The 27,941-nt window shown below is 39.2% G+C and overlaps 1 protein-coding gene across 5 annotated transcripts in view; it reads right to left on the bottom strand.

The window, feature by feature from the left end:
• Positions 1-27,941, bottom strand: part of LOC308511241 (integrator complex subunit 6-like) — a gene marked incomplete at its 5' end in the record, with an annotated part of 67,214 nt that overhangs the window by 23,839 nt on the left and 15,434 nt on the right. For all 5 annotated transcript variants that reach the window (XM_081081245.1, XM_081081247.1, XM_081081246.1 and 2 more), the window contains 7 exons: positions 7,453-7,585; positions 11,595-11,747; positions 14,292-14,455; positions 17,960-18,088; positions 18,349-18,532; positions 18,764-18,853; positions 19,661-19,810. In XM_081081245.1, the coding sequence (XP_080937371.1) occupies positions 7,453-7,585; positions 11,595-11,747; positions 14,292-14,455; positions 17,960-18,088; positions 18,349-18,532; positions 18,764-18,853; positions 19,661-19,810 (1,003 nt within the window). The remainder of the gene's footprint in view (positions 1-7,452; positions 7,586-11,594; positions 11,748-14,291; positions 14,456-17,959; positions 18,089-18,348; positions 18,533-18,763; positions 18,854-19,660; positions 19,811-27,941) is intronic.

Raw genomic sequence — 27,941 nt, 5'->3', positions numbered from 1 at the left:
ACAGGGCAGAGCAAACAGCTATGGCTGATCCTCAACCCTGCCCTAAGAGGTCCCAGTTCTCAGTGTCCTGCGGTAATCACTGTAAGCACCTTTGAGAGAAAGCCGCCCTCGAATTCCAACTGCTGCCAGACAGTCCATTTTCTCCCTGTATGAGTCTGGGTCCCCAGAGACCCACCCAGAACTGGAGTTCAGGGCCATCAGAAGCTTGTGTCTCCCTCTGGATTGATAAAGACAACCACGTTCTCAGTTGCCAGCCCTTTCCATGCGCGCCTCCGTACCTCTGCACTTTACTTCCGCACCTCCTCTGAGTCTCAGTGTGCTTTTCTCTTTCCTTCAAGTTGTAGAATTTCCACTCAGCTAGCCTTCCTGTTGTTCTGGATGATGTCCGTTTTGTCTTTCAGTTGTATTTTCGAAGTGGTTGTGCGAGGCAGCAATTTTGGGTGTTTACCTATGCCACCATCTTGGTTTCTCTCTCAAAATATTTTCTTTAAATAAGCACATACCCCATCTTTTCACATTTAAAATTATTTTTTTTAAATAATGTAAATACATTATATACACCACATGAAAATTTCCAAAACAGCTCACTATTTCCTTCTGATGGCAAAAAAAAGATTTCTTTTCTGATATAATAATTCAAAATTGATATCCCAGACATCAACATGAACCTGCCACACTTACTATAAATACCAAAAATATTATAAATTCGACCTTTATTTTGTTTCTTTGGGTTTTATTGGCTCCTCTCCAAAAACAAACGCTTTTACTTCCAATGACAAAACCATTCCTATGCCATATGCATAATTTCTCTACAAATTTATTTGAAATTCTGAATTATTTTAGTTATTTATTACATTTATTTAGTAAATATTCTGAATTATTTAGTTAGTTTACAGCTATAATAAATTATTCACTCCTGTTGAGACTAATTTAAATGAAGTTACAAAGTCATAAAATGTGGGGTTTTTGTTCTTTTGGAACAGGGTAGAAAGAACAAAGAAAAAAGATCTGAAGAGACTGCTGGCTCATTGTAGAATGCAGGTCTTTTTTAATGTATATTTTTATTGATTTCAGAGAGGAAAGGAGAGGGAGAGAGAGATAGAAACATGAATGAGAGAGAATCATTGATTGGCTGCCTCCTGCATGCCCCCCACTGGGAACCGAGCTGCAACCCAGGCATATGCCCTTGACCAGAATCAAACCAGGGACCCTTCAGTTCGCAGGCCGATGCTCTATCTACTGAGTCAAGCCGGCTAGGGCAGTATGCAGGTCTTTTGGAAACCATTCATATATTGACAGAGGAATGAGATATCGTGTTTTACTGTGTCTTTATGTGAAGTCTGCTGAGAATTAGGCAGATTTTGGAAACTAACTGACAAATTTAATACCACAAGACTGGAGAGACATTTAGACATAAATAGATTAGATAATGAGAGTCAATAATAGTTGTAATATTTCTAACAATGCAGATTGCAATGATTCCACCCAGGAGCCAATTTAGTCTAATTATTTCTTGTCGAATTCTTTGAAACAGGAGTGGGAGGAAGAAAGAATATCTTCCACAGTCTAAATTAAGAGTAGAGATCTATTAGGGTGACAGTGCTTTAGTCACTTTCTCTATAGCTCAGAAAATGATTTCCAAGGTATTAAATTTCCATTCACATGTAGTCTGTAGGAGGCTACAGTAAAGATGTCATAAACAATTAGCTAATCAACATTTGAAAGACAAGAAAGTGAGTGTAGAAAGAGATTAAAATGATACTGCCAATACCCCCAAAACTACTGATTCATTATCTTCCAGTTCCTTTCTCCCCATTTCCCACTTGGAAGAGGAGGAAGATGTGGGTTTGAGTCCAAACTCATCCACATTCTTAGCTGAGTGAGCTTTGAGAAATTACTTCACCTTTTTGTGTTTCCATTCCATCTATAAAATCAATTTAATAACTGCCTTACCACACAACATTGTTCTGAGAACTAGATTATGTACATGTAAACACCACATACAATGAAAAATGGTGTAATCTGTAAAGCACTAAATCTATAGTGATTAATACACATAAAAGTATATGATATGCATTTATTCTCTTTTGCTCCTCCTGGTCTCAATGTGGATCTAAAGTTTATTTTTTACACAAGTCCCTAGTTCTTAATTTTAAAAAAAAAACACCCAGAAGAATTGAATGCGATATACAGGGTGTTCCAAAAAAATGTATATACACTTTGAATCATTATAAAGGCAGTGTTTATTAAAATACATTTCATTTTCAAAATGTTATAGAACCAGCTGTTAAAGTGTGTATACATTTTTGGGACACCCTGTATTTTAAAAAAAGCTGCCATTAATGTCTTAAACTCTATAGTCATTGGTCCTCAACAACAACAAAAAATCCTAATTTACTAACTGAGAGACAGTCTTCTTGCCAATTATGATAATCTGGTTACCACCCTACTAATGTGATTGTTATGGTAGTTCATTGATCCAATTAAGCCTCACTTCTCTATCCTTAGGTAAGTTTAATGCTTAATTACTTTAGCTACTTTTGCTGGAAACCTTGAATTGATAAAGAAACAGAGGCCACCTTTTTGGAAAGTTATGGTACTATGTAGTAATACAGTGATATTTCTGGGCATTATGAAGTGTATGTGACTTAACTTGCCTTTTTACTTAATGCCCTGCCCACTAAAAGTGCAAAACCATCCTGTATCTTTATATTGTATCTTTAATATGAAACAGTGCCTTCAAGGGCTACTAAGATAACATAGTTATTAATAATGACAACAATAATAATAATGCCAATAGCATTATTGAGTACTTACTATTTGCCACGTGAGTTATGTACAGTTAACTGTATTCATTCAATCCCAACTAAATCCTTTTGAGGTAGGTAATATCATTCTCACTTTACAGATGAAGTAACTGAGGCACAAAGCTAGCAAACAGCAGAGCCAGGATTCATAGCAGAGTAGCTACACCCTAAAGTCCATATACTTAAACATTATGGGAGCTGCACAATCCAGAAAGTGAAGTAATGGTGGAAATGTAAGGAGTGTCTATTTCTGAACCTCAGCATGAAACCCAAGTTTGGGATTCATGGGCACAAGGACCTTTAGCCTCAAAGAGTGTGAAAAACTCTATGCTTCTTAGAAGACACAGATTATAGAAAAGCCTGGAAATGGATATTTGAAGCAAAAGGGAAGAATGGGAACTGAGTCAAAGATGGGATGGCTCTGAAATGACTATGTGGGGTTAGGGAAGGGGGAGAAATCAAAGAATCTTCTGAGGTTTCTGGTTTGGGATATTTGCCAAAGGATCATGATTCTCCAGGCAGGGCTGGATTCTCAGTGTTGCAGGTTAAGAAGAACCAAGAACAAATGCCACATATGTCTCTCTGGTGTTAGAAGACATTTCAGAGAGAAGGAGAACTTGGCATTTGGGGAACAGAGTGATACAGACTAAGAGGTAACCAGGAAGACATTGTCAGGATTTGACTTTACATAGTGCTAGGGAGTCTGGGAATGTGGCAACTTAGGCACAGACAGTTTGAAGCAAAGGAAGAACTGAATGCTTCCTCTTAACCATTATGCTATGTCCACATCTGATCTCTATTACCTGTAAGATCAGCAAAGACCAATTTTAGAGGGTGGGTCTTGCTCTTGTAAAGTGCTATATGTCTCAATTTCTGATGGAAGACCAGCTATTCTAGTTAGGGGCATTTTCCCGTAATAATTTGGAAAGCAGATTGAGTTTAGACCAAAGATGAAATGCCGGAATTCAGCCCATAATAGTTTTAAAGAACTTTTCCACTGTCCTATGGTAATGAGGACACCTCCACCCCTTTGGTGTCAGTGGAGACCATGTGGAGAAGAGTAAGGAGAAACTGCTACTTCTCCCATTCAGAGAGGTGTCCTTGTAGTGAGGATCCAGAACTCCTATCCCTGCACAGCAATAATAAGGAGCCTAAGGAGCCCCCTCCTTTTGGGTGTCAACAGGGGAAGCCAAGTGGGGAACCTGGACTTCTGCCACTCTGGCACTAATGAGAAAGTACCTCAAAATCTCTACCAGAGGAATGTGAGAGGAAGCAAGCTAAAACAGAAGATTTAAATAAGATCCACAAACTCACAATATTGAAAATGTTCCGATTTCAAGTGAAAATCATTCACCATACAAGAACCAGGAAGATCTCAAAACAAATTCAAAATGACAATCAAGAGACACTAACACCAAAATGACAGAGATGTTAAAAATATTCAATAAAGGTTTAAAAACCCACCATAACAAAAGGTATTTCAACAACCAATTACACACATTTGAAACAAATGAAAAAATAGAAAGCCTCAGCAAAGAAATAGAAAATGAGCCCTGGCCAGTGTGGTTCAGTGGTTGAGCATCATCCCATGCACTGAAAGGTCGCCGGTTCGATCCCTAGTTGAGGTATGTACAGGAGGCAGCTGATCTCTCTCTCTCTCTCTCTCTCTCTCTCTCTCTCTCTCTCTCTCTCTCCCCTCCTTTCCTCACTCTCTAAAATCAATAGAAAACATATTAAAAAAAGAAACAGAAAGTGAACGAGAAGCAGAAGATATAAAGAAGAACCAAATGGAAATCTTAGAATTAAAAATGCAATAAACAAAGTAAAAAGTTCAATGAGTGGATTCAAAAGCAGAATGGAGGGGTCGTGTTTGTTTTTGCTTCTGTTGTCTGTGCCTTTGGTGTCATGTCTATTTTTATTTCTTACAACTGCAGGTGAATCTACAAATATCTCAAAATAAAAAGTGTACTTGAAAGTAGAAAAATAATACTATTTACAGTCTAAGTAAAAAATATCTAGTCTAATAGAGTGTCAGACTGGGGAGTGAAGGATCCTGGGTTCAATTCTGGTCAAGGACACTTACCTTGGTTGCAGGCTTGATCCCTGGCCCTTGTTGGGGCATGTGATGGAGGCAACCAATTGATGTGTCTCTCTCACATCGATGTTTCTCTCTGTCCTCTCCCTCCCTTCCACTCTCTCTAAAAATCAATGTAAAAATATCCTTGGATGAGGATTAACAACAACAATAACAAAATTATCTAGTCTAATCCTTCATTGTATAATTGTGAAAACTGAGGTCATAAAGGTATATTTAAGAAAAATGGGTAAATAAATCCACAAAATACAGGTAGTTTTTGTTGGTAGTCTTATTAATCTCAGGGACATAACCTATATTTATAGCAGTGGCAATCATCTTTTAGAGGATACTTTTAGATTAGACTAATAAATAAAGTAGACAGGCTATACAGAACAATCATACTAATATATTTATGATGACCCATTCTTTTAAAAATGTATCTTTATTGTTGAAAGTATTACAGATGTCCATTTTTTCCCATTGACCCCTTCCACCCCACACCCACCCTTATGACGACCCATTCTTAACCTTAATTTGCAACATTTAAAATAATTTCTTTTCAGTACATTTAATACATATAGTATGTAGAGCACTAAAAATCTTATGTTTTTTCCAATAATTTTTATTTTTCAATTGCAGTTGGCATACCATATTATATTAGTTTTAGGTGTACTACATAGTAATTAGACATTTATATAACTTACAAAGTGATCACCCCATAGGTCTAATACCCATCTGACACCATACATACCTATGCTATACTTTACTTCCTCATGACAGTTTTTATAACTGGCAATTTGCACAACTTATTCCCTTCCCCTTTTTCACCCAACTCCCTAACCCCCTCCTATCTGGCAACCATAAAAAGGAATAAATAAATAAATAAAGTTCTCTATATCTATGAGTTTGCTTCTGTTTTATAAAAAATATATTTTTATTTATTTCAGAGAGAAAGGGAGAGAGAGAAAGAGATAGAAACATCAATGATGAGAGAGAATCATTGATTGGCTGCCTCTTGCATGCTGGGGACAAAGCCAGCATGTGCCCTGACCAGGAATAGAACCATGACCTCCTAGTTCATAGGTCAACGCTCAACAACTGAGTAACTTTGGTTGGGAGAGTTTGATTCTGTTTTGTTCATTTATTTTGTTTTTTAGATTCCACATATATGTGACATCATACGGTATTTGTCTATCTTTGTCTGATTTAGTTCACTTACCATAATAAAAAGTATTATGCTTTTAATGACTAAAACTCAGTAAGGTTTGGTTCTTTTGGCAAAAATTAAGAAACTCCACCAAATAAAAATGTTCACAACTTTACAACTAGAAGGATACCATGTGGTATTATTACTCTAAACAAATGTGGCTTTTTAAATGAGAAAAAAATCTCTACACATGTTTTCAGTGATATTTGAGTAACTTCTCCTGGAGTTGTTCATTTTAGAATATTGCCATGGAAACTAAAGTGTCTACAACTACAGTTATTGTAGAATTTATTGTTGTACTTATTGCCATAAATTGCTACTGTGCCTAAACCAGGTGCCTCAAGAGCACTGAATATCCTTTTATGAAGGAACTAGAGGCCCAGTGCATGAAATTCATGCACTGTGGGAAGGGGATCCCTCAGCCCAGACTGCACCCTCTCACAGTCTGGGACCCCTTGCTCCTTAGTGCCTGCCTTCTCGCTGCTCCTTACTGCTTGGCTGGCTGCTCCTTGGCGCTGCTGCGGAGGTGGGAGAGGCTCCCACCAGCCACTATACTCACCAGCTGTGAGCCCAGCTTCTGGCTGAGCGGTGCTCCTCCTGTGGGAGTGCACTGACCACCAGGGGGCAGCTCCTGCATTGAACTTCTGACCCCTAGTGGTCAGTGCACATCATAGCAACAGGTCATTTCACCATTCGGTCGATTTGCATATTAGGGCTTTATTATATAGGATTAGTGTGAGCCAATACTCCCACAGAAGCCCTATTTTCTGAAGAAAACGATCAAATTTTTGGAGCATTAATCCCAATCAATGGCATTTTTTGGCTCAAACTAGTCTATGAAAAAGGCAAGTGCACTTAAAACTGGGGGTTGGGCCCGGCTGGCATGGCTCAGTGAACATTGAGCATCCACCTATGAATCCAGAGGTTGCGGTTTGATTCCTGGCCAGGGCACTTGCCCCAGTTGCAGGCTTGATTTCCAGTGTGGGGTGTGTGGGATGCAGCCGATCAATGATTCTCTTTTATCATTGATGTTTCTATCTCTCCCTTTCTTTCTGAAATCAGTAAAAATATATATTTTTTTAAATGGAGGTCGGGAGGGAGGGGTGACAGCATTGGACCTTACAACCTCAAGAAAAGCGTAAGAATCACACACCAAAGGTTAAGTGTCTCTTCTATTTGATCTAAAGGCAACAAAAAGAAAACAAAACAGAACAGTATGCAAATTCTATCCTTTCAAATGAATATTTAGATTTTTTATATATTAGGTATCAATTACTCTTTGACTACATTTAAGGTGCTTAGCCCATCATGTATTTTTTGTTGTATTTTAAAGATGATTAAATAGGACATACTTTACTTACCTAAAAGAGGGAGTAAAACTGGGTAGTTGTAGGGCATCACAAAGAGGTTTACACAAGTTAAAGTTGTACTGGCTTTTAAATAACCAAATGGATATCCAAGTTCATTGTATTTTCCACTGCTAGTAACAAATACCTGAGAATAATATGAAGTAATATACAGTTATGACAATATGTAAAAGCAAACTCATAGCAATATTCCATAGCCACATCTATGGCATAATTTAATTGTAATTTAAAAATGGAAATAGTGCTTTTAGCTTATGTTTATATCAAATATATCATACTAAATAAGAATGTTCAGATCACAATTCTTTTATAACTTATATCAAGAAATGAAACTGTATATGCAATAACCACTCAGAGTTTGCAGTCTACATCAACAGTACCCAAATATTTACTTGGTTAGAACAATGGAAAATAAGGCTGCAATACCACTAAGTGATACCAGCCATTAAAACAAATTGACTTCTCAAAAGAAGTGGTGACCAGAGTAAAGACTTTTAGGAAAATGGAAGATGGCCCCATGCATAAAGCAGGCAATTATAAAAACAAAGCCCTTTTAAAGGATTATGCTAACATTTTTCATGTGTACTACTATTAAATCTTGCTCTACTTCCCTTTGATGCCCCATTCCCCTACCTACTATTCATTTTTGATCCAATAAGTATTTACTGAATAGTCAGGCACTGGTGGTAATTTTTTTGAGGCAGGAAGAAAATGCTTTGGTTCATTCTGGAAGTCATTTATCTTGTAAATTATGCTGGTAGAACAAACATTCAATAATTATCAAAACATTAATCTTTATTACATATGGCTATCATCTTATTTTTTATTGATATTCTTGATTTGATATATATTATATTGTCAAGTCCCATACACTTGATATGCTGGGCTAGAGTCCTCTAGCAAACATGTTTTCTCTGTGTTTCATGAGTCCTTCAACAGGGTTAAGACAAAAGTCAAACCCTAATGGTAAACAGGATCCATTTACCTTGCTAATTCTTGGTACCAGCAATATCACCTACCAGTTCACTAAATTCTTGCTATATTTAGTTATAGCTAAGAATAAATCCTTCCTATGTTATTTATGACTCCACAAAACAATTGCTAAAACATGACTCATCTACTAGATTTTTGTCTTAATTTGAAACTTAATAGAAACAGAAAACTGTAATAAAACATGTTGGATTTCCCCTTATTTCCCAAATGTGTATAATAAAAGAGGGGGAAGTCATCATCCTATATAATAAAAGGCTAATATGCAAATAGATCGAATGGTGGAACAACTGAACAACTGGTCACTATGATGTGCGCTGACCACCAGGGGGCGTGCGTGGAACATGGTGGGCATCGGCCATGGTGGGGTGGTGGAGCAGGTGAGCCAGGGTTCCAGACCAAGGTGGGGCACCGGTTGCTGTCATTGGGGCAAGCCTCTGGTGGTTATTGAAAAGTCTTTGCTACCCTGCACACCACGGTCCTGCCCAGCGCTTGCACCTGCCGCCAGTGCTGGCCCTGCTCATACCCAGTGTGGGCACTGGAGCCACTGCTCACACCTGCTGCTGGTGCCCAGCGCTGTCCCTGATTGCTTGGCACCATCAGTGGGTGCGAGTGGCAGCTGTCGGCCCCGATCACCCCTTAGGGCTTCTCCACCCTCCCCTGCTCCCAAAGGGTGAACAGGGCCAGCAGCCGCTGCTCGAAACCACTGCCAGTGCCAGCCCTGCTTGCACCAGGTGCTGGCACCGGAGCTGCCGCTTGCATCCGCTGCTGGTGCCTGGCACTGGTCCTGATTGTTCAATGCTGTCAGTGGGTAAAAGCAGTGGCTGCCAGCCCCAATCGCCCCTGAGGGCTTCTCCACCACCCTCTACACCTGAGGGGCAATTGGAACAGTAGCCGCTGCTTGCACCTGCTGATGGCACTGGCCCCAATTGCTTGGCACCATTCAGCGGGTGTGAGTGAGGCTGCTGTGAGCAAGGCCAGCACCGTCAGCACATAGGAGTGGTGGCGGCAGGACTAGGGGCCATGGTGGGAGGGGCTGGGCGGGGCGCAGGGGCTGGCCATCCCTGTGCCCACTGCGGCCTTGCAGCCCACAGTTCCTTTCAAGGTGCACGAATTTGTGCACTGGGCCCCTAGTAAAGGATAAAAAGCTTACACACAACCAACAAAAGTTAGACCTATGATTCCTGAGAAAAGAAAAGCACTTTTTTTTTGTTCCTCTCTCACTTCTTTTCCCTCTGTCCCCTCCCTCCCTTCTTATCTTCCCTAATTTACCATAAGCCCCTTGAGTTTTTCCTTATCATCTACAGATTCATAAAATTTAGGGGTTCAAAGAGATCATTAGAGACCATCTAGTCTAGAAAAAGTAAGTGTTGGGTTCATAACCACATAGTTGGTGGCAGAGCTAGAGTTAAAATCCAAGTTTCCATTATGATTTTGCCAAATTTCCTAGTTCCTAGCTCATCTTATTCTTTTTCAGACCCACTAATTAATCACATTTAAACTACTCTAAACCAAAGTAACATAAGGTCAGGAAAAAAGGCATATGGCATATTTGAGCGGTGATGTAGGGAAGGAGAACAGGATTTAAGTTTCCCTGGAGTACATTTACAAGGAATGTGCTACACACAAAAAAAGAGGGTTTATTTTAGGGAAAAGGTATAATTTATAATTGTATTTGCTTTTTTGCAAACTTTTTTAACACATAAATTTAAATGTCCTATCTTGACTTAAATTAGCATTCTGTTACCTGTATCCCTTTTTTCTAGTACATTTTGGTTGTATTTATTGAAATATAAGTATACATTCCAAAAAGTGCATGAATTATAAGTATATAGCGCAATGATTGTTCAAAGTGAATGTACATGTGTAATTAGCACCCAGATCAAGAAATAGAACATGACCAGAAGCCCCCGCATGTCCTTTTCTGGTCACTACTCTGCAGCCCCGAGAGAAACCACTATCCTGACTTTTAACAGAGTTAGTCAGGGAACCCTCAACCATACCAGCCATACCAGCCAGACCAGCCACAGCTAATATGTGATCTTTTACGTCTTCCTTCTTTCGTTCAATATTATATTTATGAGATTGTTCTGTTTCTTGCCCTTTTACATCCTTGCTTTTAGCTTGTTCATTTTTTTCTATCCAGTATTAGCATCTTTGGAGAATTTAAGTAGCTTAAAGACAACTAGTAGCAATGTAGCATGAAACAGATTTTAGGATGAAACACATGGCAGTCTGAAAGTGTTCCTTGTATAAATAGACTCTAACAATTATTGATTTCTACATGGTACTATAGTTTAGAAATAGAACAGACATCCTTACAATGTAGGACTTCCTTATTACATCTAAATAAAAAGGCTGTGACTGCCATGTCTGGATTTTTACAAATCAAAATCCAAAGGTTAATCTAGTAACAAATAAGCAAGCCCTCCTGGCTGAAGGATCACACTTGGAAGAGCCAATGATGTGCATTTGCTTTGTTCAAGTAAAATCGAAACTACTCACACCAATATGCTTTGTACCACAAAGAGTTTGATTACATTACACTAATACAGAAAGTAGTTTCAGGGCTTATGGCTTTTTGTCAAAAATATATTGTGTCCTGGCTGGTGTGGCTCAGTTACTTGAGCATCCTCCCAAGCACCTAGAGGTCTAGGTTAGGTTCCTGGTCAGGGAACATGCCCAGGTTTTTGGCTCCATCTCCAGTAGGGGGCGTGCAGGAGGAAGTACTAGAAGTTCTCTCTCTAAAAAAATTAATAGAAACATATTTTTAAAAAACATTAATAAAGAAAAGAAATCTGTACTTCCAATCTGTTGTGCTTCACCTGCAGAAGTCATAGCTGAATAGAGTTACATCCCCCAGATGATGAATTATAAACCTAAGGTCTTTTGATAGGCTTCCAAATCCTCAAATACACAAATTTCATCAGATTTGACTGCCATAAATGGCAAGGTATGGTAGGCTAATGATTCATATCCGTGTGAAAGTTTTGCTTGGCCCTATTGTTTATTTGATAGCATTTTTGAGAAACATTATTAACAGATTCAGCCTAATTATTCCCAGATTAATCTTTGAAATTTCTTTAAACAATTCCCAGATCCAACAGTGGTTATAGATATTTGTCCAACAGGTAAGGATAAATTACCTGCCAGCAAGTATGGGGAGATTTTCGTTCCAGGATGTACTGAGTTAAAGGTGAAGGTTCAAGTTCATATTTGTCAAAGGGAAGTTTGTCTATTACCATTGGCTCACAATCTACACAGGAGAATCTCACAACAGGATGAGACGTTCGTGGAGGCTAAAAAACAAGAGGGGGGAAATATGGTCTGTTACAAGTGAGCTTACATTTCTAACAATTCTGCAACCCCCTTTATAAACCATCACTGAGCTACAGACTAGTGTTTTGAATAACAGGGCTGCTGATCTCCAGGCATCACCAATGGCTTCAGTGGGGGGAGGGCACTCTTTCTCTATACCATCTACTTGGCAATGGGAAAGGGAGACGTAAATTATAATGCTCATAACCACAATTTCAGTGAAATAAAAATAAAACTGCTTTGAATATGTTTCAGGAGTCATTATGATCTATAGAATGAACCCTGAATTTCAGATCTGCTTTGTGACCTCCAAAAATTACCTGCCCTTCCTTCCTTTATACCATGAGGTTACAGATAGTCCAAACACTGCTAGAAAGAAGAAATCCATGAAGCTTTCTAAGGAGGTAATGGCGGAGCTAGAGCCACTAACAAACAAGATGAAAAATTGTAAATGCATAGCAAGGGCAAAATAGAGACTGAAAAGGAGTCAGTCAAAACTCCAGGGCCCGGTAAAATTTTTTTCCAGTTGAATTTTTACAGCATTTCTCACACCCACACACTTGCCTTGAATAGCTAGAGCTGGGGGTGCTTTTGGCTGTGCTGCAAAGGCCTGTGTGCCTGGGGTGCCAAAGCAGATTGATGGAGCAGCCATTTTAATAACAGGTGTATCTTGTGGGAATGGAGAGCACCAGAGAGAGAAATGGTGGCAGCATGGACAATATGGAGAGAAAAGGAGTTAGGACAAGTCCCAGGGACAAGGGTGATGCATGGCTCTACCTATTCTTGCTGAGAACTGTAAGGCTAATATAAATAACAAAGCATCTGTTTTCTTCATATAAAGAAAAAAACCTGCTCACTTGCTTTCACGACCGACAAACCTACAAGATGTTTTGGGAGCTGAGAAAAAGCTAAAGGCATGGTAACATGAGCTATGTTTGAATTACTTAGAATTCCTTTATTCCAGATTTTCCTGGTTTTAATGTTAATTAAACTTGAGAAACATTTTTGGTTTATTGATTTATAAGAAAGCAATAAATGAGTGAAGACCTGTCACTGGTAATAATGAAGTAACTTCATAACTAAAACATTCTCTCTGGGGTTTGAAGGGGCAAGAGATAACTGGGCATTGAGATTTGACCAGTGTGCCACCTTGGAACCCTAAGGGAAAGAGGAAAACATTCACCCTCTCCTACAGCAGGGGCTGAAATGGTTCTTGAATTGTACATTCAGGCTTTTCATGGCCATTCCTGAAAAAAAAAGCAGGAGCCCAAATATAGTAATTCAGGAAAAAATGCGGTTCATGTCAGAAATTTATAAAACTTACACTACAGATGAGTTAAAGCAGAAAGGTGCTAAACTGAAAGAGCAGTGATCCTTTTATGCCCCTCACTCTCCCTCATAGGGGGAGAAAGGAAGATGAAAGGGATCATTAAATTCATATCATTTCCCTTTTTCCTAGACATCAACCCTATCCCCAAAGCCAATTCATCTGGTACTAATAACAACTATAATATCAAATCCTCATCTACCAAATGCAGTGAACAAAAAGGCAATTCCTTGCTTGGAGACCATTTTTAAAACATTCCTTAATTACCCATAATTCAAAGGTACATTCCCAAGGAACACAAGCCCATTGATTACAAAAAGATGAAAAGTAGGTCTACAAAGTTCCCCTAGTTATCTAATGACTCCCTGGGAGGAAGTAAGATGACATCTGATTTGAATATGTTTCTAAACTTTATTTTTTATTGAATTTATTGTGGTGACATTGGTTAATAAAGTTATATATGTTTCAGTTGTACAATTCTATAACACATCATCTGCATATTATATTGTGTGTTCACCACCCCAAGACATGATCTGAATATGTTTTGAGAACCTATACAAAGTGTAGACTAAGTCCTAATTTCCTGAGGATATACATGAAAATCAATGCCAACACTTCTTAGCCATTGCTTTTATGATGTAAATCAAGTCAGTTGCTCTGAAACAAAAACCAAGTCACATATTGCAACAGCATAAAAAATAACAATGCCTTAATCTCTAAACAGGGCAGTTCAAATAGAAAAGACAGCTGAAAGAAAGAATGCCAGAATAGAAAGTCTTCTCTTGCTTTTGGGTACAAGCTAGACTTCCAGCAAGAGATAGACTAGGTATGGCTTAACAGTATCAAAACTATTTAAAATTAATCAGCAGCCTGGCTGGCCATTGCTCAGTAGTTAGAGCATCGGCCTGCTCACCAGAGAGTCATGGTTGATTCCCCAGTCAAAGGCATGTACCTGGGTTGCAGGTCTCATTCCCACCCCCATCAGGGAACGTGTGGGAGGCAACTAATCGATGTATCTCCATCACATCAATGTTTCTATCTCTCTCCTTTCTCTCTCCAATTCTCCCTCTTCCCTTCCTCTCTCTCTAAAAATTAATGAGAAAAATATCCTCACTCTTCGAGTGAGGATTTTAAAAAATTAAAATTAATTAACAAATTGAAAATCCAGAAGGATGTTTGCCTTTTGTTTTATACTTACTAGTGAAGGTAAATTCTGATCTGGCCAAAAAGATTCTGGAATTGGCCAATGTCCAACAGGAACACCAGTCTTAGAGTTAGGTCGTACATAAATGAGCTTATGACAACTATGCCATGGTTGAGCAGAAAATGAATTGCTTGGCCTAGATGAATCCATAAGTCCATCTAAAAGTTAAACAAAAGACAGACAAAGGTATGATTTTTTTTTATAGCTGATGATTTTCTTGTACAAAATTGTCAGCTAAAAGCAAAATACAAAACAGTGTTTCATGAAAAATGGAGGTAAAAAGGTTATGCTGCTAGGATATCTGAATGTTCTCCTTATCAACTCTTTTCATCTAATCCATTCTTTCTAATCCAACATCCCATCTCCCTCCCATTCTTAATTATGACCAAAATAGGCAGAATAGGAAAAAATATTATAAAATTAGTTTTAAATTTTCTGAGATTTAGACACATAAACACACCAAACCACTACAGTTCATTTTCCAAATTAGGCAAATGAAATTGTTCACTCCCTGGTATAGTTTTACATTTTTCAAATCTGATAAAAATAGGTCATAAATTCCATTTAGATTTTCTTTATAATCCCATTTAGATGACAAAAGTATTCTTTACTAAACAGTTAGACCCAATCAACACAAAGGCAAAATAAAAACTGTTCAATTCACTTAAAGGTAGAAAGAACGCTGACAAAAAAAAAATCTATGTACATAGTTGTGGGAGAGAAAACAAAGCAAATGCAACAAGTTCCCCATCATCATTAAAATTCCAAGGAAAACAGATATTGTATAATGCTGCATAATGTATCCTGAGTGCATTTTAATTATTTAAACTAGAATATTTCATTTGTCACCTCCCCAAACAGGGCAAGGCAGAGTTACATAACCCTTAATGTGATCATTCATCAATCTAAATTATATTTGTAAGAGAAGTTTTAATTATTTGAGTGTCAATTTTTTTCTCAATTATAGGTCATTTTATTTACTTATCTAAGTGTTACTTTAAACAAGTAACTACTTTAGACCAAGAGATTTACTGGGGTATATGGAGCTCTAGGGAATACATGTAATGACTTCAGGGAAACAAGAGATCCCCCGCCCTCTTAAGTTAAACTCACAATTCTGGTGATGTGTATTTTTCTGAGGAGAGAGTTCTTAGCATTCATCAGAATCTTAAGAGTTAACAACTCTGGACAAAGAGGAAATGGAGCTAGAAAGAAAATCTGAGCTATTTATATGACACCAAATCCAAAGGTTTTCAGTATGAAAGTTCCCAGTTCATGTGAAGGTAATGAACACAAAATTGTGGATTGAACAGTAAATTGTTAGCAATATATCATGTCCTTCCTTTATGATTAACTTAATTTAAAATAGGCTGTAATGCCTAAGTCTTCTATGGCAGTTGTTCTTAAACTGGAGTCCAAGAAACCCCTGAAATTAAATACAAAATTGTGTGTTGGTGGCCTCTATCCATTTTCCTAGGAAGAAGGGATTTCTATTTTTCCAATAGTTTCTCAAAGGGTTCCGAACTAAACAGCAAAAAAGTCAGTAACCAGAGGATCTACTACTTCAGACAGAAATGTGTCTTTCTGCCCCTATGCACTTGGCCCTTTTCTTCTCTAGGCAGCTAGCTACCACTGATTGTGGCCACGACAATTAAAATGTATGATTCAGATCAGACAAGCACTTTGGTAATGAGGTACAAACAAGTGTGTATGTGTGTGAACTGACAGCAATGAGGAGAAGCCTAGAAATGCAGGTATGATTTGAGGGAGAAGTTGCTTCCCCTGTACAAAAATAGCTCTGCTTTTATGTATTTTGAGATATTGAACTTTCAGTAAAATCTCATTTGAAGAGAAAATGTTCTGCAGTTAAAAAGTGTCCAGAAAAATACTAGTGTAGGATCTTATAGAATACTAGAGGCCTAGTACACAAAAATTTGTGCACTTGCGGGGGAAGTCCCTCTGCCCGGCCTGTGCCCTCTTGCAATCTGGGACCCCTTGGGGGATGACCACCTGCTGGCTTAGGCCCGCTTCCTGGGGGATTGGGCCTAAGCTGGCAATCAGACATCCCTCTGGCAGCCCAGAAGCCCTCTGGGGATGTCCACTTGCCAGTGGGGAGCAGGCCTAAGCTGCAGTCAGACATCCTTAGCGCTGCTGAGGAGGCGGGTGAGGTTCCCACCACCACTGCTGTACTGGCAGCCATCAGCCTGGCTGGTGGCTGAGCAGAGCTCCCCCTGTGGGAGCACACTGACCACCAGGGGGCAACTCCTGCATTGAGCATCTGCCCCCTGGTGGTCAGTGTGTGTCATAGTGACCAGTCATTCCCAGCCATTCTGCTGTTAGGGTCAGTTTGCATATTACCCTTTTATTATATAGGATAGAGGCCTGGTGCATGGGTGGGGGCTGTATGGTTTGCCCTGAAGGGTGTCCCAGATCAGGGTGGGGTCCCGCTGGGGTGCCTGGCCAGCCTGGGTGAGGGGCTGATGGATGTTTGCAGGCTGGTCACACCTCCTTCAGGGTGGGGGTCCCCACTGGGGTGCCTGGCCAGCCTGCGTGAGGGGCTGATGGCTGTTTGCAGGTTGGTCAAGCCCCCCCACCCCCACCAGTGGGGACCCTCACCCCATGGAGGTTTGGCCAGCCTGGGTCAGGGGCTGATGGCTATTTTCAGGCTGGCCATACCCCCTTTAGGGTAGGGGGGTCCTCACTGGGGTGCCTGGCCAGTCTAGGTGAGGGGCTGAGGGACGTTTTCAGGCTGGCCAAGCCCCTGGGCAATGTAAGCTCCCAGCCTCTCCTTTTTTCTTTTTTCTTTTCTATTCTGAGATTTATTTACCTTCTATAATTGAAACTTTGTAGCCTTGAGTGGAGCTCAGAGCCAGCCAAGGCAGGCTGGAAGCTTGGCTTCCTCCATCACCAGGGGCAACCCAAGCCTCCTGCTCACTCCAGCTCTGTGGCCACGGCCAGCTGAAAGCAGGTATCTGGGGTTTATTTATCTTCTATAATTGAAACTTTGTTGCCTTGAGTGGAGCTCAGAGCTGGCCGCAGCAGGTGGGAAGCTTGGCTTCCTCCACCACTGGAGCAACCAAGCCTCCTGCTTGCTCCAACTTCGTGGCTGCCAGCCGCCATCTTGGTTGGGTTAATTTGCATACAGTCACTCTGATTGGCTGGTGGGTGTGGCTTAGGGCATAGCAAAGGTATGGTCAATTTGCATGTTTGTCTTTTATTAGATTAGATTAGCATAAATATTCACAATCACTTGCTGATGTGTGGTAACAAACACAAGGTTTCATAAAGATAGCTTGGTACATTTGGCACTCACAAGACCAAACTAGTTGAGTGGCACTCTGCAGTGAACCTCCAGATATTTCATGAATAGAGAGGTAAATAATTCAATGTCATCCCAAGACTGGGGACCAGGGAATATGAAATTGGTAGGGAAAAGGAAGAATTTTCTTAGGAAGATTTGACATTGAATTAAAATTGCTAGAATTTGGCCACCTGACATGTATATATAGGCAATGAATAAGTGGTAGTTGTTTGGATGGATGTTTGTAACCATTTGAATGCATGTGTAGACTGAAGACTGCCTATTGTGATTAATGTTTTTCCAATCATAGATGGTTTGCCTCAATAACACGATAGGGTAAAAGCAAAGTTATCTACTGTACCTTCTCCAATAAGAAGTGGATCTGGTCCTGTTTTTTCAAAGTTAATAACTACACCACTCTGAACTTTTTGAACTAGAGATTCTAAACACTGATTCAACATTCTTTGTGTTCTAACACAGTAGGAACGACCTATATCAGAAGGAAAAACAAAGAGTATAAGTTTGATCAAATAAAATACTATTTCACAATAGAAGCATTTTACATTCTAAAATATAACTTGAAATAATCATAACTACATTGGCAGCAAACATCACACTATTAATGAGCTTAAGCAGCAGAGTTAAAAATATTCTGAAGGAAAACAAGTAAAGACCAGATATGGTATTTAAGAAAAACTATACTCTGCTGCCCTGAATTCTTCCTTTAGAAATAGTAAATATTGCCAGTACCTCCGGTGACTTCACACATCTGTGTGATAGCAGATTCATCAGTTGGTACACTCCCTAGTTGCTCTGGCTCAGTAGACGCCAATCCAGGCAAACGTAACACCAGGGCAAATAACCTCTGATCCCAGCGAAAAGGTTCTTTGGTTAGTTCACTCCCGGGCAGGGGAGAATTCAAAGGAAGGTGAAGCTGAGAAGGCAAAATTTGAAAGGTTTCATCATAACAACCCGTACATGAAGAGTTAAAGAATTAGGGGGTCCACTTTTCTTTCATGTACTCAATAAAATAAAGCAATCTTTCAAGGATTACCAAGATAATAAGTTCACTAAACTTATTCTTAACTAGAAATGTATGCCTCCCACAGAAATAGCTGCACGTTCTCTGCCATTTAAGCGAAAATTTGAAAAAATGAAATCTCACCTCTTCTTGAATACCAGCCGTACTTGTTAACTTATTTCCATCTGTGATGGTAATTAAAATAGATGGTTCTAAATAAAATGGATTTCTCCCCTAAAATACATTTAAAAAGTATTAGAGTCATGTGAAGTAATAAAATTGTATTTAAACTTTTACATTTGCCTTGCCAGTGATCTCCCAAGACTGATAAAATTTGCCTGGATAAATAAAAAGGAAAAGATTAGGGAATGAGTGGGTGGGGATGAAAATAACAATCCCTGAAGAGGTAGCATTCAGAATAAACTGAGAAATTCTTATAATTAAGGAACTCCCAAACTATCACATCCAAATACTCCTCTCCCTCTGCTTTCCAAGTAATCATAAAAGAAAGCTATTAAAGAGATTATAATGGCAGCATCATCCACACCATCTGCCTGAGTCAAAATTCTGGCACATCTAGAGGAACATTAGTGACTTACACTCTGCAACCTGAAGAGTGACTGGTTATTGTGAGCAGAGCGTTTCAAGTAGGAAAGTACAATGATAGCAGCAGTAAATGCTATTATGCCTTCCTCTCATTCTAGAGCTTTTTCATTGAATTGGGAGGGATGAGGGAGTTAAGGAGATTGAAAACCTCTCTTCAGTTGTCTTGCTCCAGTATTTATTTCTCAGCAATTTATTCATCCCATTCTCAGATATCTAATGACCTGACAGGTAGGCAATTTTAACTATTTTATGATCCAGTCATATACCAGACCTCCTCAAAAGAGAATTTTTTAAAAAAATGTAATTAAAAGATATATGGATCTCTTTTTGGAAGTTATGAAAAATAGCAGAAAACTTGGTAACCATACCCACTCTTAAATTCTTACCCCAAGTCACCAAATTAAATTAGCTGTACTCACTCAAAAATATTTTTACCTGTCCATAATTGTCTATTCCAGATATCAATCTATTGAGATTTAACAAATCAAATGAGGATCTTAGAGCCTGACCAAGAGTCGTCAGTCCAGAAGCCTGAAGATTTTTTAGTTCATTCATGAATGTTGCGTGATTTTCCTTCCAACCAGCCTGAAAACCAAACATTTACAAAGAAATTCCCAATTATACAGTAAATAATATATAAAGTGCAAACAACTACTAAGTAGCAAGCATAAAACCTTTAACAAATTAATAGTTCCTTAATCTGATTCTATTCTATATCTGGACTGAAAAAGTGGTACTAAGGCAAGTAATCAGTTTCAGAAAAATTTTCCAGCATTAATGATCAAGAACAAAGATGAAAACAGTACATTGTCCATTGTAGCTGGAGGGCTTTGGCTCAAGAAACCAGTTTTCTATTCTGGCTCAAACAAGCCCACCAAAATACCTCAGTATTTACCTTAGTTTGACATTAATGATGAGCATGGAATAAGAAGTAGAGGAAGGAGTAATTTTTAAATGCATTGTCTTTAAAAGAGAAAATCAGCTATGGGTGTGTGATCTACATGAACTTTTCTAACCAAGATTCTTCCTCCCAAGCAAGAGTAAAGGCAGTGGGGGTAGGAGATTGTTATAGGAATAGAGCTACAATTATTTGGATACAACTTTTTTGGCATCTTCAAGCATTCAGAAAGCCCCAAATCAAGAATAATGGGAGAAAGAAAAGAAAAATGTTTTGGCAAAGAAGCAGCATCCCCTAGGCTCACCACAGCAGAAAAGAACCTAAGACCCAAGGTCAATAGCCAACATGCTATGAGTAAATGGTTGATGGGTCAGCAATGGCTATAAAAACAGAGCAACACAAAATGCCAAGAGAAGCCAAAAGAAGAAGGCAACTAATATAGGTCACAGGAGTAGGGCAGCAAGGGAGAGAAAAACACAGCACAGTTTGGCAGCTTGGTGAGACAAAACAGCCACCTGAGTCTTGGTAGCGAAGGGCAGCAGTGATATTAAAAAATACTGAAATCATGTGACAAGGCCAATACAGTTGGAGATGAAAAGCAAGAACAGATAATACAGCCAGGCCGGCATGGCTCAGTGGTTGAGTGTTGAACTACGAACCAGGAGGACACGGTTCGATTACCGGTCAGGTTGCAGACTCAATCCCCAGTGTGGGGCATGCAGGACGTAGTTGATCAATTATTCTCTCTCATCATTGATGTTTAAACCTCTCTCTCCCTCTCCCTTCCTCTCTCTAAAATCAATAAAAATATATATTTTAAAAAGAACAGGTAATACAGAGATAAATGAAATTATTTAAATTTCATGTTTGGTTAAAAGCATATTGCCCATATCCATACAACTATAGCAAATGATATCTTTTCTAGTTTTAATTTCCTGAAGCAATTTGGATCAGAATGACTGAGAGGCAGAAAGGGAACAGATTACTGACTGCACCTTCTTATGAAGTATCTGCATGACCTTGAGCAAACCTATCGGCTCTTAGAACCTAAATTTCATTATCTTAAAATTATGAGGATGAGATAAGCAGGCACACTATGTAAGACTGTGCATGAGAACCCTGGAGGAGAGTCATTTACCCTGTAATGGTGAATGAAAATGGTGCCTCCTAAGGTTGAACAGTGCACAACCTGCATAATCATACAGGGTAAAAGTGGTCCTAATTAAGATCCATCTCAGTCCATTAGTCTTGTATTCTGTGTAATTAAAAATGTACTTAGTTTTTAAAATATTCCTAACACATTCTGTAGGTAAACGTATCTAAAGGTAAAACCTTCCCATATGTTCTTTTGGCCAGACTGTATATATGGCTTTTAGTACTAAGGGACAGTAGGGGTTGAGAATAATTACCTATGGCCCAAGGAAATCTTATTGCACTAGACCACCTAAACTTGAGCTAAAAGGAAGGATCATGATTTTAATTGTCCTAATCAAATACCTAGAAATATCAGCAGATGTTTGCAAATCACACCGAATTCAAAAATTAGCTTTCCTCTTTGGGGTAGAAGAGAAAGGTATAGAGTTGGAAGGGATTGCATCAATTCTTTCCTTTATTTATTCAACAAATGTTTATGGACCAACTATGATATGTTGAGAAGAATGTTATGTGCTAGGGATATAGAGAGGAATTAGCCTTTAGAAGTTCATGCCACAAAGTAATAAGAAATGCAGTTATGGAGTCTGAAAGATCAGAGAGTTAGGGAAGGCTTCTCACAGAACATGGAGCATTTGAGGAAGCCTAACGGCATGAAGGTCATGGGACTCTCCACAATGAAGTGAGGAGTGGAGGAGGCAGGCCAAGGGAAAAGAACAGAGTTCATAAGAGGATAGGGACTGCTGGGGAATCACAAGTAATTTGATTATTATTTTTCTGGGTACATGGCAGAAGGCAAGGCTGATAAGTCAGGCTGTGACTATAAGTGCTTTGTACATTGTGCTCAGTAGTTTGGATCTTGTCTTTCAGCCCTGGGAATAGCTTGAGGTTTTTAATTAGGGGAGTGGCATGATCCCTAATTTTAGCAAGTTCATTCTGCTGGGATTTAGAGAATAAATTGTGGGGTGGAAGGGAGGCTGAAGCTTGAGTCAGGGAAACTGGTTTGAAGATTGTTGCAATAGCTTATTAGAAAAGTGATGAAAACCTGAGTGAGGGCAGTAGGATAGAGAGGAGGTTGCAGATAAAAGAAATATTTCAGAGGTGGAGTCAAGGATTTAGTATCTAATTAGAGGGATGGGTGAGGAAAAAAGGGTCATACATTAGGTTGAGGTTTCTAGCTTAGGCAAACCTGTAAATGGTGGGGTCCTTCACCCAGAAGCCACTTTATAAAGTTGGCTTTACTTCCCACACTGTAAACTTAAGAGTTATATATATAACAAGTGTTGAATTCCTGTAAGCCACAGATAGTTTAAGTCACAACTAAGAAAAATTAGTGACATACTTGATTTGGTAAAAGGCTGGGATAAGATTTGCATACCTCTTAAGCAAGCACCCTATAACTCATCCCTATCCTATCCTATATAATAAAAGCCTAATATGCTGTGTCCAGTTGACCAGTCATCTATTCAACCAATCAAAGCGTAATATGCTAATGATATGCTAAGGCTGCTCAACTGCTCACTGTGACATGCACTGACCACCAGCGGCCAGACGGTCCCTCCCTGGCTGGCCAACCTCTCACATCTCTCCCTGGCCCTGATCATGCACCAGTGGGGTCCCTTAGCCTGGCCTGCACCCTCTCACAATCCAAGACCCCTTAGGGGATGTCAGAGAGCCAGTTTCAGCCCGATCCTGCAGGCCAGGCTGAGGGACCCCAATGGTGCATGAATTCATGCACCCGGCCTCTAGTTTAAAATAATGTGTTCTCTGATTGTGTAGTCTTACTAATCAACCTGTCAAAATAATTGCTCTTGAAAATTTCCCTTATAAAATGGATCGAAAACATTTTACAAATCACTTCTCCCCTTAAATCATTGGTGTTCTGTTTTTAGGTCAATTACAATTCTTTGCAATGAAGTGGATGAATTTGAATGAAATCTGAAAGAGTCTCCGACCTCAGTACTACAACGCATATGGGCTACACTTTATTACCCAAAGCAATAAAGTTTTTGGTAGCAGTCTGGCTCCTTCAAGAGAAGAACTAATATCTGAATAATGCTGCCCTTATAAAATAAATTGAAAAATATTCCCTCTGCTTCATTTAAAAAAAATTAGCTCTCTGAATTGTTAGGTTTTTGCCATGGATAGTACCATGGGTTTTGTGATTTAGCCAATAAATGGGTGCTATCTTGTCTTTCTGGTAGTTTTGAAATAATAATAGATTAAACATGACATTAACATTTGGCTTTTAAAAATGTTCATGACTACAAGGGAGCAAAAATTAAAGAAAAAAATGTTTTGGCCAACAACAACAACCAAAAAAAGAGAGAGAGAGAGGGAGAGAGGAACTAAGTGGCCCTAAATTCATTCGTCAGAATACTGAAGTTGGGGGGTAGGGGGAAGGCCAAAAATTAATTTAAATATTTAGAGAACCTTATTAATGTGACAAATTTGTTTCAAAAAATCATTTTGGCCCTAGCCAGTTTGGCTCAGTGGATAGAGCATTGGCTTGCAGACCGAAGGGTCCTGGGTTCGATTCAGGTCCAGGGCACGTACCTTGGTTGCAGGCTCCTCCCAACCCGGGTTGGGGCTCATGCAGGAGGCAACCAATTGATGCTTTTTTTTCTATCTGTCCCTCTCTCTTTCACTCTTTCTAAAAGTCAATGGAAAAATATCTTCGGGTGAGGATTAAAGAATTAATGAAATAAAAAATATGAAAGTCTTCAAAAAGATCATTATGAAGAGCTAGTGGGAGGAAGTATATGTTTATATTCTTCTTTCATTGCTTAAAGTTGTTTCCCACAAATGAATTGAGGATAGCCCATTTATCTTCTTAGAACAGTATTTTTTTTTTTAAATTTACTCCAAAGATATCCTACTCTCATGTCAGTAAAACCTTAACTCCTAATAGTAACCTCCCTACATTCTCATGGAGCTTTGCAACTTAAAAAGCACTTCCACACTTCAAATTTGCTTGGCACAAACCAATAAAAGAGGCATGGTATTATCATCCCTATTTTGTTTTAACCAGGAAGAAGTAAGATTTAGGTATGTCTTGTTTATGGAGGTGACAGTGGCTACATATGGCTACTGAGCACTTGAAACATGAATAGTCTGAATTGAGATATGATATAAGTGTAAAATACACATGGAATTTTGAGGGCTTGGAACAAAACAGAATGAAAATATATTTTATTTTTATATTGATTACACATTGAAATGACAATGCTTTAAATATTGTCAGTTAAATAAAATATATTACTATAAGTTTTACCTGTTTCTTTTTACTTTTTAATGTGCTACTAGAAAATTTTCAATTTTGTGTATGGCTAGTATCATATATCCATTGGCCAGAGATGTTCTAGAACAGTGGTTCTCAACCTGTGGGTCGCGACCCCTTTGGGGGTCGAACGACCCTTTCACAGGGGTCCCCTAAGACCATCGGAAAACACATATATAATTACATATAGTTTTCGTGATTAATCACTATGCTTTAATTATGTTCAATTTGTAACAATGAAAATACATCCTGCATATCAGATATTTACATTATGCAGTAGCAAAACTACAGTTATGAAGTAGCAACGAAAATAATTTTATGGTTGGGGGTCACCACAACATGAGGAACTGTATTAAAGGGTCGCAGCATTAGGAAGGTCGAGAACCACTATTCTAGAGGGACTTGAGGGTCAGTTAGGAAACCTTTGGCAGACAATAGACTCATTACAGATTGCAAGGCAGGGGGAAACAGGATCAAAGCAGCATCTCAGGAAGGTCAGGCTGGCAGGGACATATAAGATAAACTGGAGAAGGAGAAGCTATATCAGGAAAAAGAGGCTAGGAGGCTTAAATAGCAGCAATCCAGGCCAGAGGGAATCAAGGCCTGAATTAGAATGGGAATGAAGAGGAAGAGGCTAACTGAGAAACATTTTAAACAAACAAGATAAGACTCGGTGACAGACAATGAGCCTAAAGGAGAGGGACTCAAAGATGATTACAAAACTTCTAGCCTGGAAAACCTAAAGAATGGAGGTTTAGGACAAAGGAGTAGCCTGGGATGGGTGAAATCCTGAAGTAAGAGGAGTTCATTGTATTCAAGTTTTAAAAGTCTCCCAGAAGTAAAATAATAATGATGATGATGGTGGTGATGAAAAAGAATAACCATAGGTAATATTTATCAGTGCCTATGTGTCAGGAATTCATTTGTGCTACACATTGGCATTTAATATGTATCCTTCTCATCTGAGCCTTATAACCACCCCCAACCAAGGAGGTGCTATTACTATTTCCATTTTATAGATGAGCACACTGAGGCTCAGAAAGGATAAGCAACTTGTCCAAGTAAAACAACTAGTAAATGGTACAGCCAGGATTTGAACTCAGGTAATCTGAGAGCCCACCAATTTAAACCGCTGTACTAGAGATTCTACTATGTATCCCACATATTCATGTCATAGACATGTCTCCTTATATTAGCTTAAACGTTTGTAACTTTAACAGAATTTCCAAATTTGTTTCATATAAGCCTACTTTTCCTGATGCCTAAATGCAGACAAATTGGGTATGGGAACAGTGGATCAGGACTTGGAAAACCCTAGTTTATTCCTGGCTGTAACTAACTATCAAAGGAAGTAAAGCAAGTAAGTCATTTACTCCTTACTGGGGCTGTTTCTGACCCTCTTCACCCTTATTTCCATCTATGTATTTTTCCGTGTATAAGATGCTATTTTTTCCTAAAATCGTTAGACTGAAAATCGAGGGGTGTCTTATACAAGGAAGTCAGGGGAGGAGGGAGCCGCATGGGTGTGGAGCTGCCCATTACCTTGTCAAACAGGCTTCCTCCAATCACGAGCCTTATTGCTATGGATATCAGCTGATGCCATAATTGGAGGTGGAGGTGGAGAGTGCACAATGCAACATGGACCAGAGTGTTCTGAGCCCATAAAGATGTCAAAAAACAAAAAGATAAATACTGGTAAGCGATTGTCTAACTCTGCAAAGTTCAAACTGAATGTAATCAGCTATGCAAAAGAGCATGGAAATAGAGCGGCAGAGAGGCAATCTGGACCTTCCTCCACTGAGTGTATGATCAGACAGTGGAGAAAACAGGAAGTACAACTTCTTAAGATGCCAAAAAAAGGCCTTAAGAGAAAAACCAGCAAAATGTTTAAAATATTGATTTCTTTTTAAAAAAATATATTTTATTGATTTTTTACAGAGAGGAAGGGAGAGTTAGAAACATCGATGAGAGAGAAACATCGACCAGCTGCCTCCTGCACACCCCCTACTGGGGATGTGCCCGCAACCAAGGTAGCATGCCTTTGACCAGAATCGAACCTGGGACCCTTCAGTCCGCAGGCCGACGCTCTATCCACTGAGCCAAACCAGTTAGGGCTAAAATATTAATTTCTTAATTTTGGGTTGGAAAAGTGGGGAGGAGGTGTCTTATACATGGGGGCGTCTTATATGCGGAAAAATATGGTACTTATCTCAGGGGTGGGTTTGGCAACAGGAAACTGGCATGCTCCCTCTAGGCCTGCTGCTGAAGCTTTTTCTAATTTTCTGGTCTGCTCTCTGACATGGTGCTTAAGGGGTAGGCTCTGTCCCTCCAAAAATCTATAGGGGAGGTCTGTCAATATGTGAACTATTTGAAAGCTTTTGAGAATATATATCTAGTCTATAACCTCCAGTGTAGCTTTTAAAAGGAATAAAACTGTTATTTAGAACTCTGGCTGGCTCCTGTGACATATTTCCCCATTGGTTTCAATGAAGGAGGGAAAGGTGGGATTGTCATTTAGTTGGTCCCCCAAACCTCAACATCCCATTACTTGTCCTTCCTGAACTTTATCCCATTTTGGCTAGACCCGTGGTCTGCAAACTGCGGCTCGCGAGCCACATGCGGCTCTTTGGCACCTTGAGTGTGGCTCTTCCTAAGCCTTAGGAGTACCCTGATTAAGTTAATAACAATGTACCTACCTATATAGTTTAAATTTAAAAAATTTGGTTCTCAAAAGAAATTTCAATCGTTGTACTGTTGATATTTGGCTCTGTTGACTAATGAGTTTGCCGACCACTGGGCTAGACCATTTCTCTGATTAATTTATTGATATTTCTTTTTATTTTTTTTAAATAGAAGAACCCTTTCCTCCACTAAAAACTAACTTTCCACTAGAGAAATGCCCCTTTAGAAACTATGTAAATTGGCTGTTTGTAAATCAGAAATTAATCAAATAATTAAAATTCTTTAGGATGATAGCTATTGAAAGAGAATGGCAGTGAATGTTTTCAAAGAGCAAAAATAATCCTTCTATATTATAGATGGTCACAAGCCAGGCTCTCTCCCACAGCAGTGAGAGAACCTCTCACTGCAAGGTACCACTTACTATGTCCCTTTGACTTGGTGCAGAGCCAGTGACACCCAAAAGTCTTTTTGGACAATAGTTTCAGTTCAGTCCAAGTCTGCTAGCTTGTTAGCAAGCTCTGAATAAAAAGCCTTGCTGGAGTCTTAGAGACAATACATGTTGCTCCTTCTGTTTGACCCAAAGGAAATGAAATCAGCCTGATAATATTTGCCCTTTGTTATCCCATACAGAGGACCATCCTGGACTTTGAGCTCTTCTTCTAGGTGGTTACAAACTAGATGATTAACGGATTTGAGTATTTTCC

The sequence above is a fragment of the Myotis nattereri genome (genome assembly GCF_964212035.1).
Source record: "Myotis nattereri genome assembly, chromosome: X".
Lineage (NCBI taxonomy): Eukaryota > Metazoa > Chordata > Mammalia > Chiroptera > Vespertilionidae > Myotis > Myotis nattereri.
The sequence above is the reverse complement of the archived record's forward strand: the minus strand, read 5'-3'. Positions and strand labels throughout refer to the sequence as shown.